This window comes from Notolepis coatsorum (genome assembly GCF_963971535.1).
Source record: "Notolepis coatsorum genome assembly, chromosome: 3".
Lineage (NCBI taxonomy): Eukaryota > Metazoa > Chordata > Actinopteri > Aulopiformes > Paralepididae > Notolepis > Notolepis coatsorum.
The window spans coordinates 92271230-92285701 of NC_140167.1; the positions used below are offsets into that span (position 1 = coordinate 92271230).

At 45.2% G+C, this 14472-nt stretch overlaps 1 protein-coding gene across 1 annotated transcript in view; it reads right to left on the reverse strand.

Annotated features, from left to right (window-relative positions):
- Positions 1–826: 826 nt before the first annotated feature.
- Positions 827–14472, reverse strand: part of LOC311225003 (uncharacterized protein) — a 34684-nt gene continuing 21038 nt past the window's right edge. The window contains exon 2 of the mRNA XM_084310192.1: positions 827–2939. Coding sequence (XP_084166318.1) covers positions 1956–2939 — 984 coding nt within the window. The 3' untranslated portion in view covers positions 827–1955. The remainder of the gene's footprint in view (positions 2940–14472) is intronic.

Consider the following 14472-nt stretch of genomic DNA (forward strand, 5'->3'; position numbering starts at 1 on the left):
TGAAACAAGCCAGTCACACCGCTCATAAAAAAAACAACCATGAACCCCACCGTCATGGATAACTATCATCCTGTCTCTCTTCTCTCCTTCCTTTCTAAATTACTTGAACGCACTGTATCCAATCAACTTTCTGATCATCTCTTACCTCCTAGACCAGGCGTCAGCATCTCTTACAGAATGACCTCCTAGACCAGGGGTCAGATGATCTCTTACAGAATGACCTCCTAGACCAGGGGCCAGATGATCTCTTACAGAATGACCTCCTAGACCAGGGGTCAGATGATCTCTTACATAATTACCTCCTAGACCAGGGGTCAGCAATTAAGTTTGGTCTCGGGCCACATTATGGCGGGCCAGAAACAAAAAAATTTGCTAATTTAATATATTGATAGTGAAAACATTTTAACTCTGTGACAGACCACTGTATAACTAAGACATTTGTGGCATAATAAACTATTATATATATAAATTATATCAACAGGAAAAGCCAGTGGAACAGTAATATGCTTTTCCAATGTTTCACATCTCAACCTTGGTGCTCAACCAAAAATAAAGGACACATCAAAGCCTCTCTCTCTCTGATTGCTTAAAACAATCAATAACACACAACACCAACACTTCACAAACACTGGTCTTATAATGTATGAGGGTGCAGGCTATGACAAAATACAGTATGCAATGTAAACACACTAAAGACCCTTTCACACATGCTGCATGTAAAATCTTGTTTTTTGCTTATTTCACACTGTATTGAATACCATTGATTACCCCTAATTCATTTAATTTCAAACCTTTATTTTAACTAGAAAAAAGTTCAGATTGCCCTCATTCGCAGCGATGTCGGGTATAACAAGAACTATTTTAAATAGATATTTAAATGATAATCTTCATACACAGGAGGAGATATTGTCTATTTCTGCGTCCTGCCCTGCTCTACCTAGGAGCCACCCCTCCTAAACCACAGGCAGTATTTCCTACTGAGTCCTGTTGCAAAGCTTACATATGTCAAATAATAGGAGGGAGGGACGCAATCTTTCAAAACTTTAAAATGCATTGTTGCATCTATATTTAGCACATGATAGAATTTAAATAGAAAATAAACTAAATTAAATAACAGTACTCAGTATAACAGTACTCAGTATAACAGTACTCAGTATAACAGTATTCAGTATAACAGTACTCAGTATAACAGTACTCAGTATAGCAGTATAAGAGTACTCAGTATAACAGTACTCAGTATAACAGTATTCAGTATAACAGTACAGTATAACAGTACTCAGTTTAACAGTACTCAGTATAACAGTACAGTATAACAGTACAGTATAACAGTACTCAGTATAGCAGTATAACAGTACTCAGTATAGCAGTACTCAGTATAACAGTATTCAGTATAACAGTACTCAGTTTAACAGTACTCAGTTTAACAGTACTCAGTTTAACAGTACTCAGTATAACAGTACTCGGTATAGAAGTATAACATGCAAATAAAATACCATTACCACCAGACAGAAAGGGGCATTGTTTGACTCTGAGGGAAAAAGGGCAGATGCTCAAGCACCCCTTGGGCCCTATGTGTGTGAAGAAAGACAACTATTGGAAGAGAGGACTAGAGAGAAGGGCTCTATTTAAACCATCAAACTGGTGTTTGAAGATGAGTGTCAGAAGTTCTTCTGATGCAGATCACATTAGTTGGATTGCTGTCCAGGATGAATGTGTTGTCAAGTATGTTGAGTTTTTAAGCAGATTTCTACACAATTTTAGGGTTTGACAACTGAATAAATATACTGTAATATATAGGTGCTTCTTTAAATCTTGAGATTGTCTGAAGCTCATCCCATGATGGTCACAGTGGTAGGGTTTCTCTCCTGTATGAATTCACTGGGGAGCGTTTCTCTCCTGTATGAATGTGCCGGTGTGTCTTTAAATTGAATTAAATTAAATGTTTCCTCCAGTCTTTAAGGCTTCTCTCCTGTATGAATGCGCTGGTGAACCTTTAAGTTGTCATATCTACTGAAGCTCTTCTCACACTGGTGACAGTAGTAACACTTCTCTCCTGTATGAATGCGCTGGTGTCTCTCTAAGACTGCAGAGGCACTGAAGCTCTTCTCACACTGGTCACAGTGGTGGCGCTTCTCTCCTGTATGAATGCGCCGGTGAACCTTTAAGCTGTCATATCTACTGAAGCTCTTCTCACACTGGTCACAGTAGTAACACTTCTCTCCTGTATGAATGCGCTTGTGTTTCTTCAAGTTTCCAGAGGTCCTGAAGCTCTTCTCACACTGGTCACAGTTATAGGGCTTCTCTCCTGTATGAATGCGCTGATGTGTCTTTAAGTCTCCAGATTGACTGAAGCGTGTTCCACATTGATCACAGTTATAGGGCTTCTCTCCTGTATGAATATGCTGATGTGTCTTTAAGTGTCCAGAGGTACTGAAGCATGTTCCACACTGGTCACAGTTATAGGGCTTCTCTCCTGTATGAATGCGCTGATGTGTCTTTAAGCTGTCATATCTACTGAAGCTCTTCTCACACTGGTCACAGTGGTGGGGCTTCTCTCCTGTATGAATGAGATGGTGTTTCTTCAAGTCTCCAGAGGTCCTGAAGCTCTTCTCACACTGGTGACAGTAGTAACACTTTTCTCCTGTATGAATGCGCTGGTGTCTCACTAAGTCTCCAGACTGACTGAAGCTCTTCTCACACTGGTCACAGTTATAAGGCTTCTCTCCTGTATGAATGCGCTGATGTGTCTTTAAGTGTCCAGACCGACTGAAGCGTGTTCCACATTGGTCACAGTAGTAAGGCTTCTCTCCTGTATGAATGCGCTGGTGTGTCTTTAACTCTCCAGACTGACTGAATCTCTTTCCACACTGGTCACAGCAGTGAGGCCTTGACTCGTTCATATCTTTGCTTGTTGTTGGGGAGCAATGCAGCAATTGTACCTGGAGAAGAGAGAAGTACACCAATGAAGAGTTCAGATTGTGTGTGTGTTTTGCATTCGTTCAGTTTGTATTTCTCAAGTTCTAAAAATGTTTTATCCTCCAAATTTAGTTGTTGTGATTTAAATGTGAATCTGCTCCAAGGGCAGTTATTGAAAACTGGCCAACATTAATAAAATAGAGATAAAACAAGGCAGTTACCTGCAATATGACATTGTTGTAGTGGGTTCTATAGACATAATTCACCATTGTATTGTTTTGATGCGTTGATGGGGCACTGTCACTTTAAGGAGGTTCGTTTTGTGGTTGGGCTGAGAGAAGACGCCCAGGTGGGTTTTCATTGATAAAATGTTTGGTTACTACGAGATGCAGTTTTGCTGAAATTCGATTTCTGGGAGTCGTCAGCCTCGGCATGGTTTGCACAAACGGAGGCACAGTTCGAGCTGCGGGAGATTACCTCGGATACCACAAGATATTATTACGTGGTGTCAGCCCTGGGAAGTTCGACAGCCAGCAGAGTGGTGAGCCTCCTCAAGAACCCTCCGACTCGGGATAAATATGAGACGATCAAGTCTCATCTATTAAAGACATTTCCGATACCGAGCGGGCCAGCCGGTTGTTTTCTTTGCAAGGGCTCGGTGATAGCAAGCCATCGGAGCTCATGGATAGGATGCTGGATTTATTGGGGAAGCACAAGCCTGATTTCCTTTTCATGCAACTTTTCCTGCGGCAGCTGCCTTCTCCGGTTCGGGCCGCTCTGGCCAACACCACTATTATAGACGATTGCCGCGCTCTGGCCAAGGAGGCCGATACGTTTTTTTTTGGCTGGTCAACAGCACTGTGCAGCGGCAGTTTTCCCAACCCAAGCCTTTGTTTCACCGCGGGGAGACTGGAATATCACCGCCGCAGCGACAGGCCCTCGCCAGCAGCGTGACGCGGGGCTGTGTTTTTATCATGCACGGTTTGGACCTAAAGCCAAGCAGTGACGCTCGCCGTGCAGCTTCAGTGGGCCGGGAAATGCCCGGGCCGGCGCTCGTTAGTGGCCATGAGTGTCGGTCAGGCTGGCAGGCTACTGTTTGTCCAGGACACCATCTCCGGGCGGCGTTTCATGTGCGACACGGGCGCGCAGAGGAGCGTCTTGCCGGCTTCTAGAGTGGACATCCTATCCGGGGGACACGGCCCCCCCATGGAGGCCGCCAACGGCACCCCCATCCGCAGGCACCAGGTATGTCGAAATGTGTTTTAGTGGCCAACGGTTTGGCTGGGACTTTATCACCGCTAATGTAGCCGTCCCCCTTCTAGGCGCAGATTTTTTGTGTGATTATGGACGGTTAGTGGATGTTAAAAATTGCTGCTTAATTGGTGCCATTACATTCTGCTCTTATGCTGGTGCTCTTGGAGGTGCAGACTCCATCAGACTCTCTAGCATGCTCTCCGCCACAGATGAGTTTCAACACCTTCTCGCCGAGTTCCCGGGCCTCACGTGGCCCACGTTCTCATCATCTACAGCCAAGCATGGAGTGGAGCATCATAACGCCACAACCGGCCCTCCGGTCTATGCCCGGGCTCGGCGCCTCGACCCGGTCAAGCTCAGCATTGCCAAGGCAGAGTTCGAGAACATGGAACGCCTCGGCATTGTCCGTCACTCCGACAGCCCATGGGCCTCCCCCCTCCACATTGTCCCCAAGCCGGGAGGGGGGTGGCGCACGTGTGGGGATTACCGCCGGCTCAATGATGCTACGACGCCGGACCGGTACCCAGTCCCGCACATTCAGGACTTTTCTGCCCACCTTTCAGGGAAATTAATGTTTTCCAAGGTGGACCTTGTGCGTGGGTATCATCAGGTGCCCGTCCAACCGCTGGACGTCCCCAAAACAGCAGTCATAACTCCATTTGGACTATTTGAGTTTCTGCGCATGCCATTCGGCCTCAAAAACGCTGCACAGACGTTCAGGCGCCTTATGGACTCTGTGCTACGAGACTTAGATTTTATTTTTGTATACTTGGATGATATCCTCATAGCCAGCGCCTCTAAGGCTGAGCACATGTCCCACCTGCGCAGGGCTGTACGTTAACTTTTTTTGCACATAGCACTGGTGCTACAGAGGTTGATAGTTTTGTAGCACAGGCCAAAATCTTGTAGCACAGGCCAAAATCTTGTAGCACAAGTGTTATGTGTGGGGTGTGTCTGTACCCTGATCAGGTGTTCCCAGTGTGTGATGTGTTATGTCTAGTTGTAGTTTCCTGTCCTGGTCTTGTAGTCCTTATTGTTTCCCTCCCAGGTGTATCCATTTGTAATCAACCCAGGTGTGTCTTGTCTAGTCATCCCCTCCTGTATAACTGTCCTGTTCTCCCCTGTGTGAGGTGCTGATCCTGTCTGTGTAGTATGTGTCCTTGTCTGTCGTTACTTTAGTTTATTCTTCATTTCATCCATGGTAATTATTTTATTAAATATTTCTTATGCACTACTTTGACTGCAGTCTCCTTATTAGGGATGGGAATTGATAGGATTTTATCGATACGATTCCATTATAGATTCTGCTTATCGATTCGATTCTTTATCGATTCCCTTATCGATACCTGCTCAATTTATAATTTAAATAGATCAATTGGAAATGCAACAGAACTAAGCTGGTTAGAATAACAACATGCAACTTGACATTTCTGATTGTCATTTATTGTTGAGCCCCCATGTCAGGGGCGACAGTGGCTCGGGAGGTAGAGCAGTCGTCTGGCAATCCAGAGGTTCCCGGTTCGATTCCCACTCCTCCCGGGCAGCGTGTCGATGTGTCCTTGAGCAAGACACTTAACCCCTAACTGCTCCCGATGAGCAGGTTGGCACATTGCATGGTTGCCTCCGCCGTCGTTGTGTGAATGTGTGAGTGATTGGGTAAAATGTAAGGAACAAATTGTAAAGCGCTTTGGATAAAAGCGCTATATAAAAAAGCAGCCATTTACCATGTCAGAAAAATACAAAAACTGTAAAAAATAAAACATTTAAATAAAATAATGTATTTGAGATTCTCTTAAAATGTATTTATTTTTTTATTCTTAAACTAATTTAATCTATTGAATAACAGGTCGTTATTCCTCTGACTTCTGTCTCACACACACACACAGAGCTCCCTCCCCGGGCCCCTGTCCTGTAAGGTATTGGCTTGTGTTGCTACACAGACACATTTGTATGTTGTACCACGGAACTTCCTGTTCCTGTCTTACAGATTACAGACTTGTAAACAAACACTACGTCTCTTATTATATGTGAACTAAAGAGTACAAGGTTTACACAACAGCCCCCACCCGCTGTTTTATTGTATTTGTACCTGTACTATCCGCTGTCAGCTGTTTATCTCTCTCTGAGAGCTTGATTAAATAGCGTTAGCTACGCGGCTCATTTTAGCTCACCCCGAACTAAATCAATGACTAGGTTCTAAAGCATTCAAGTAGTTTTCACTGCACATAGAAGTAGCCAAACAGCGGGAGCATTTCGAGAGCATATTACCAAAACCCAGGCAATTTCGAGCCCTTAATGAATCAAATAGAGTCTGCCATGGCTACATGCTAACGTCATTGCGCAACTGTAGGAAAAACCTGGCAGCGATAATGGAATCGAAAGTCACGGGAGCCACACGGTTCCAGGCATCGGCCAATTAGGTTTTCGATTCCCATCCCTACTCCTTATAGATATACGATACGATATAGATTCTTTGGACAACGATACGATATTTGCCGATATCTGCCACGATACAATACAATGCAGGTGCCTGCAATCGATATGAGACGATATCATAAGCCCATTTAACACAATCAGTAACATTTAGATCAACTCAATAAAGGTAACGAAAATATAATTAAAAAAAAATTATTTAGCTCTTCCAGACATTTAAATTAAAAACCATTTGTTTTTAATACAAATAGACCTCCTGTTCAGTTCACTATAAAGTGCCACGTTTTGATATATTGAGCTTTAAACTTTAAGTAAATTTTTTTGGAATTCACAACACGCAACCTAAAACCCCTTCCCCTCCCAAACCGTTCCTGCAATTGTTTTATGTTGCATGATTATGTATTGTATTTTTTATGTTTAAATATCAACATTATCTGTCCACCCTCAGTACAATATAATATACTCGTCTGACTTCATCTGATCTTTTCAAACGCACACACACAAATAAGGGAGAATTCCGAGTACTTGGGGCTGGATTACACCGGTATGACGGCGGACCAGGCTACCAACCCTGAAGTGTGAGATTTCAGGTCAGCCACCTCAAGCCTGTGGTTAGAGGATGTGGTTTTTGACAGCGCTGGCACCACACTCCTGTGTGATGTCTCTATGCGGCAGCCCCGCCCCATCGTTCCCACAGGGTGGAGGCGGCGTGTTTATGGCGCTGTCCACGGCCTCTCCCACCCGAGAAAGAAACCTACGCAGAGACTAGTGTCCGCCAAGTTTGTCTGGCCTGGGCTTAGGAAAGATGTGAGAGACTGGGCTGACTCCTGTGTGGAGTGCCAGCGTGCTAAAGCGTACCGTCACACCAAGGCCCCCCTGCAGCACTTCCCTGTACCTGAAAGGAGGTTCGACCACGTTGACCCGTTGGCCAGAGGCAGTTCCACTGTCAGCTACGACGTCCGCCGAGGTGGCCAGGGCCTTTATTGGAACCTGGGTCGCCCGGTTTGGCACTCCAGCCGACCTGTCTTCAGACCGGGGCCCACAGTTCACGTCCGAGCTCTGGAACACAGTCGCCAAGAGCCTGGGCGTGAAGCTACACCGGACTACGTCATACCACCCGCAGGCCAATGGGTTATGCGAGCGCTTTCACCGCTCAATGAAAGCAGCACTTCGGGCCAGCCTTACTGACAGCGGCTGGGTCGACCGGCTCCCATGGGTCATGCTTGGTCTCAGGACGGCCCCCAAGGAAGACCTTCAGACCTCCTCTGCCGAGCTGGTTTAGGGTCAGCCTCTGCGGGTGCCAGGGGATTTCATCCCTAACATTACTGCCCCCTGGTCTGCAGCCCAGCAGCGGACGGCACTTCTGGAGAAGGCTAAGGTCTTCACACCGGTCCCCACCTCACAGCATGGCCTCCCCCGGTCGCACGTCCCTACAAGTCTGCGGTCAGCGGAATATGTTTTCATCCGTCACGATGCCCATCGGGACCCCTTGCAACCTCCATACGACGGTCCGTTCCGTGTCCAGGAGGCGGAAGACAAGTACTTTGTCGTGGACATGGGCTGGAACACATTTCCATAGACCACCTTAAACCGGCTCAGGTGGACTTGAGCAAACCTGTTGGGGGCGACCCCCTACCTTGCCCCCACTTCCGAGTAAGGCCCATGAGACCCCCTCGCCACCTATCCAGTAAGGTTTTCCCTACAGAGGCGCCGGCCTCTACAGGGGTCAGGCGGAGCCGTTATGACAGGGTTCTCCCCCCTCCTGTTCCGGCAGCCTCCGGCAAGAGCGTCGGCGGGGGTGTCTGCCTCATTACCAACAACGGTTGGGTTAACCCCAAGGAGGTGCAGGTACTCTCCCGGTCATGCTCCCCGGACATGGAACATCTCTCCATTCTATGCCGCCCGTTCCACCTTCCCCGAGAGTTTACTGCGGTCATCATGACTGCTGTATATATCCCTCCACAAGCAAACACCGCCAGGGCCCTGGCAGAGCTACAAGGGTTAGGGTTAGGGTTACTAACTATATCAAAAGACAGAAAGACTCAACATGATACTAATGATAAGAAAAAGAGTGGAAAGAAAAACTCTCCAACGGCGCAGATTTTGACGCGTTCGAGGGGCACAGCAGACGCAGCAGCGGTACCGTTGGAGACTAGCCCCGATGGGGGGACTATAGTAGAGAATATACCGGGACAGACGACGACTGGCCCCGAGAGGGAGACAGCAGTTGACGACACAATGGTAACGACGTGTAAAAATACCGTAAAAGATAAAGCAGGGGAATTTGAGAAGATAATCTCCAACAAACTCATCGGGTCCATCATTGCACCCACAACATCATTTGACACAAGCAGTGCAATTTCACATCCCGACTTCAACTCTCTGACTATCCTGATGAAGGAACAGATGGTCGCTATCGAGGAATTCAAAGCACACATCGATGCTAAATTCGAACTGGTTATGGAAGCAGCCGTTGTACAGGCCGGGCGAATCAAGGCAGTGGAGAATACGGTGATAGAAATTACACAGAGGGTCCAAGTGAACGAGAAGAACCTCAACGATGGATTAACAGAATTATCGGCGGAGATAAAACAGGTGAAGGAGGAATGTCGGAAGAAAATACAAGAAGTCGAAGAGAAAGCAATGGAGAGGCAGCTCGAGACCCAACGTTACTACAGGCGAAATAATATCCGCATCGTGGGACTGGATGAATCAGTCAAATGCACAGACGACAGCTTTCCAACAGTGTTAGTAGATATTTTAGGTAATAACAACCTTCCCACAGCGCCGACAGTGGACCAATGTTACAGAGTCGGTACACGAGGCCAAAGAGGTAACGGTCCGAGAGTTATCATTGTTACCCTGCGTAAGACGGTAATAAGAGACGCCATCATTAGAGCAGCGCGCAATCAAAGGGGGAAACTGAAATATGGTGAAAATTCAATAGCTATCTATGAAGATCTATGTAAGGAGGCCATCGCTCAGCGTTTCCCCTACAAGGATGTGATGCAGAGAATGTTCAAGAGTGGTCACAGGCCAATTCTTAACTACCCGGCACTATTATCGATCATGGGAAAAGACGGTATTAGACAGGTAATACGCACGCCTAAAGCCGCCGAAGATTACATGAAGCTACATGGATCAGGTCCCCCCGGGCAGGACGCAACACTGGCTCGAATCAGATAAGCTTACTCATCTCTCTATTTCTTTGTATTTTAGTAATTTTATTAGAATGACTTTACCACGGCTCAACAAAAGTAACAGATGATATGCACGCTGGCAACAATAAGGCACAAGATGTTTAATATGGCTCGTAAGGCATTATATTCACAGTCTTCTGGTCTCTGTGGAGACAATAATCCAACATTGACATTATGAATATTCTGGAACATTCTGGGCTCCTTTCTTGACTGCTCAGGGACACAAAGGAATATCCCGGAAAATACTAGAAGGTCATGACCCCTGGGTAGGAAGATCATTCTGGATCATACAGCAGTGTTTAAATATTTACTAGTATTCTACAACCTTCTAGAATATAATGCACCCCTTCAACGAAGGCCTGTAAATTTAACACTAACATCCGGTGTGAATAAGCATATGATTCAAGGACTGAAGGTTAATAAGGCTTTAATAAGGCTTTAAAAAAAATTAAAAATAAAAAGACATTAGCCACATCTAAATGTATAAGCACAACAAGGTTATTCTAATATTTTAAATAATTACTCCACTGATTTAGAGATTTGCACAATGTAGCTCTAAAAGTCTGTTTCTCTTTACTCAATTTTATTCCATCTGTTTTTCTCTGATGAGTTTTATTTTAGTTCTCACTAGAGCTGCCGCGATAACCGCATTACCGCGGTATCGCTGTTGCATCACGCTCACCGCAGAGTTAGGCTGAATACCGCGGCGTCACCGCTGTTTTTTATCATAATAATAAAGTTGGCTTGCGGCTCTGCAGATATACCCTACTCGGTTCCAAGCGACCCTATTGGTCCAGCCTGGCTCTGCGGCTCTGCAGATACCCCCTACTCGACGCGTCACACTTTGTAGCCTCTGAACGAAAACAGAACGCCGCGCCGCCATCTTTACTGCCTCGCTAAGGATGCATTTCATTCAGGATTTGTTTGCGACAGAACCAAGTGCAATAAACAAAAAAGAATGGATTCACTGTGTATTCTGCCTTATTTATTGATGAAACAAAACCGACATCAACCCAATTTACCACCGAGCGGAGAGTTTAGTGTCACAACAAGATCGCTGATGTGTTAAGTTTGTTGTTGTGATTAGCCTAATACTACAGTCAGCCGATATACACGAGATGTAACAACGTTAAACCCGGGTTTGCTTGGTAGAATACACAATGAGGTAACGTTAGCTTTGGCAGAATAGACGCAACGAGAGTCTGGTTAATGTTGTTATTGATTGATTGATTGAAACTGTGTTAAACTCTGGCTTGCTGCAAGCCCTCGGACATCTATGCCCACGGAGCTTTCAGTGTACACAAGCGAGCGGCCCCGCCTGCATCCCCATTCCCCAAACGGAGTAGTACCTGGCTGCAGTGGAAAAGGAACGAAGTACCAGGTGCCTAAAGCGGGTCGAGTAGGTAATATGCAGTGGAAAAGCGCCATTAGACTAGAGGCAGGCTATAAGAGTAGACTACTAAAAAAAAAAAAAATGCATTCAAACTTATTTTTTTTTTTTGTGCGCACTGTGCGGTAATTACCGCGGCGGTAGGAAATATTGCGCAAATTCGTGCGGTAAGGAAAATATCAATACCGCGGCAGCTCTAGTTCTCACTCCTTTTTTATTTTTTATCTTTCATTGTTATTTTTTCTCATTTTAAGGTGTTAGTGTTTATCTCCACTCTTTTCCTTTTTTCTGATGTTTCCTACATAAGTTAGTAGAAGGTTCAAATGAATATATTAATGAAGGTATATTTTAAATTTTTCAAACTATTGTTAGTACATTAATGGGAAGGCGCAAGACCAAAAGCGACATTCTATCGAATTAGAATGAACGTTTTAGATCCTATGGCAATTAGCATAGGAAGAATAGGATTACAAAACTCAATTTGGGTAATCCGGTGGCCTAAGGGAGGGAGAAATAAGTGTAGGATGTGTCTATGGGACACAATCCTGTACGACTCTCGATGGGAGGGGGGGAAAGGGGATTTTTATTTGTATATATGTATATTTTTAAGCTTGGCTCTCAACGGGACCTCACTAGTTGGATGTATATCTATTGTTGCCTCGCACTCCAGAAGCATTACCAATAACCACACAACAACATGTATAGATTATGGCCAGGGCCGCCTGGGAGAAATGCGAGGCCCTGTGCGAGATTTAACGCGAGCCCCCCCCCCCCCCCCCCCCCCCCCAAAGGTAAAAAAAAAAAAAAAAAAAAAATTATATATATATATATATATATATTTTTTTTTATTTTTTTATATATACAGTCAACATATTCTTAAATAATAGCGCTGCCCGAGGCGGGGCATGATACAGTCAACATATAGCAAAAGAGAGAGCGAGAGAGAGCTCCCGTTCTACAGTCAATATACAGTGTACAGAGAGAGAGAGAGAGAGAACATGTGTTTGTCATGTGTGTGTGTGTTAGAGAGAGACTAGAGCATGTATGACAGATTCAAAAGGACAAAGATCAAAAGAGAGAGAGAGAGAGAGAGAGAGAGAGAGAGACACATTGGAAAGAAATTGAAATGCTATTTGGCCCTAAACAGAGAGTACACAGTGGCAGAATACCTGAGCACTGTGACTGAAGATCCTTGAGCACAGCCTAGCCATCGAGAAAGGCCGCCATAGGCAGACTGTGTGTGTTAGAAAGAGAGAGAGAGAGAGAGAGAACATGTGTTTGTCATGTGTGTGTGTGTTAGAGAGAGACTAGAGCATGTATGACAGATTCAAAAGGACAAAGATCAACACTTAAATCCAACAAGAAGAGCAGGGTATACCAGAGAAACCAAAGCAAGGAGCCAATGGCCGACATCAGCTAAATAGGCTAGCCAGGTACTGTGAGACACCAGGCCACACACAGCTTTGGCCAATGGCCCAACGCTACCCAAGCTACACAAGCTACACCATTCACACACAGCACATGTCGTATCTCCAAATGTTGTGAAGTAGCATATGTTTTGCCTGGAAAAAAACATCGTTATTAACAAAACATTCGGGAGGGGAAGGAAGGAAGAGTGGGGTAATGTCATGACATTTTCATTAATCTTAGTTACCTGCACGAGGGCGCAGGGCGAAAGGCCGCAACACAGGTCTCCACGTTGACGAAAGGCCTCTCGCTGCCTTGTCATGGTATACATGCATACAGCCAGGTGCTCTCACCACCAGGCACACACCGTTAGCGTTAGCTACTAGTAGTATTAGCTAGTCGACCAGTTTGGCTCCAGAGAGAGAGAGAAAGAGAGATGTCAGATCCACGGCGGGTATATAATCATAGGTTGACTCACGGTCACTCACCATAACGCAGTATCAACGTGGAAGGAGACTTTCTTGGCCCCACGGTGTAATTTCTTCTTCTTCTTCTTCGAGTACTTTCCGGCAGACTGGACACCTTTCGGCGTATTGCTGCCTAACAGATTTATCTGCTCACAAGTTATCTTCTCCTTCTTTTGAAAAGACATCCACTCGCCTCGCCTCGCTCCTCTGGATAGCTTAGCTAACGCTAGTTAGCATTTAGCTAAGCTAGCTAATAGCCGACATCATGGCTCCGGCCATTTGTCCCGCTAGCGAGAGGCCTTTCGTCAACGTTCCTTGGTGACCGACCGACCGACTGATAATGATGATAATGACCGACCTCTTTCTTCGTCTTCGTCTTTGACTAAGCATAGTCAAAAGCTGCACGCTGAAAATGAAATAGTCAAACGCAGCTGACTCACGCTGGAAGCATCTCGACTCACGCGGCGCCGGCGGGCGTACTACTGTCTACACATGACGTAAGTAAAACCACTCCCTTCGTTGAAACCTGCCTGCTGCTGCAGAACCCCAGCTGAGCTCCAATAGTGAGTATGTCTGCAGGACCCAGGAACAAGTCAGACACATTCTACAAACGTGTCTAATGTGAAATATATAAGCATATAAGCGGGCCTCGCGGGAAGGGGGGCCTCGCAAAAAAATAAAAAAAAAAATAAAAAAAAATAAAAAAAATTAATAATTTTTTATTTTTTTTTTGCGAGGCCCCCCTCCCGCGAGGCCCTGTGCGACCGCACTGCTCGCACACCCCCTGAGGCGGCCCTGATTATGGCTAGTTTGAATATAATGATATGGAACACTGGGGGAATAAATAACCAACACAAACGCAAAAGCGTGCTCACACTGATGAAAAAAGAACAGGTGGACGTTGCTCTGCTAAGTGAAACGCACATTCTAGAGAAAGACATAGATACGTTAGCGGACAACACATATCATAATATTAGTCACTCTTCTTTTGGTACGAGAACTCGAGGTGTAGCCATAGTCGTTAGACGTAAGTTGAATATGGAATTAAAGGGAGTATGGTCTGATGCAGATGGTCGTATAACTATAGTTATGATTGTACACAAGAACAGGAAAATAGCGTTGGCAGCGGTATATGCCCCAAATTTGTACGAAGAGGGTTTCTTCACTACACTAACCAATGCAATGTTAGATCTTCCCGATTACTCATTTATAATAGGTGCGGATTTTAATGCCATTTGGAATCCAAGGATGGACAAATCTTACCTCGCCTTTTCCAGCGAACAAAAGAATTCATCTAATGCATTAAAGGATTGGTCGAAGATTACAGGTGTAAATGACTTATGGCGATCACTTAATCCCACAACCCGAAAGTACTCTTGTCGATCTGCGAGACATAACACATTAT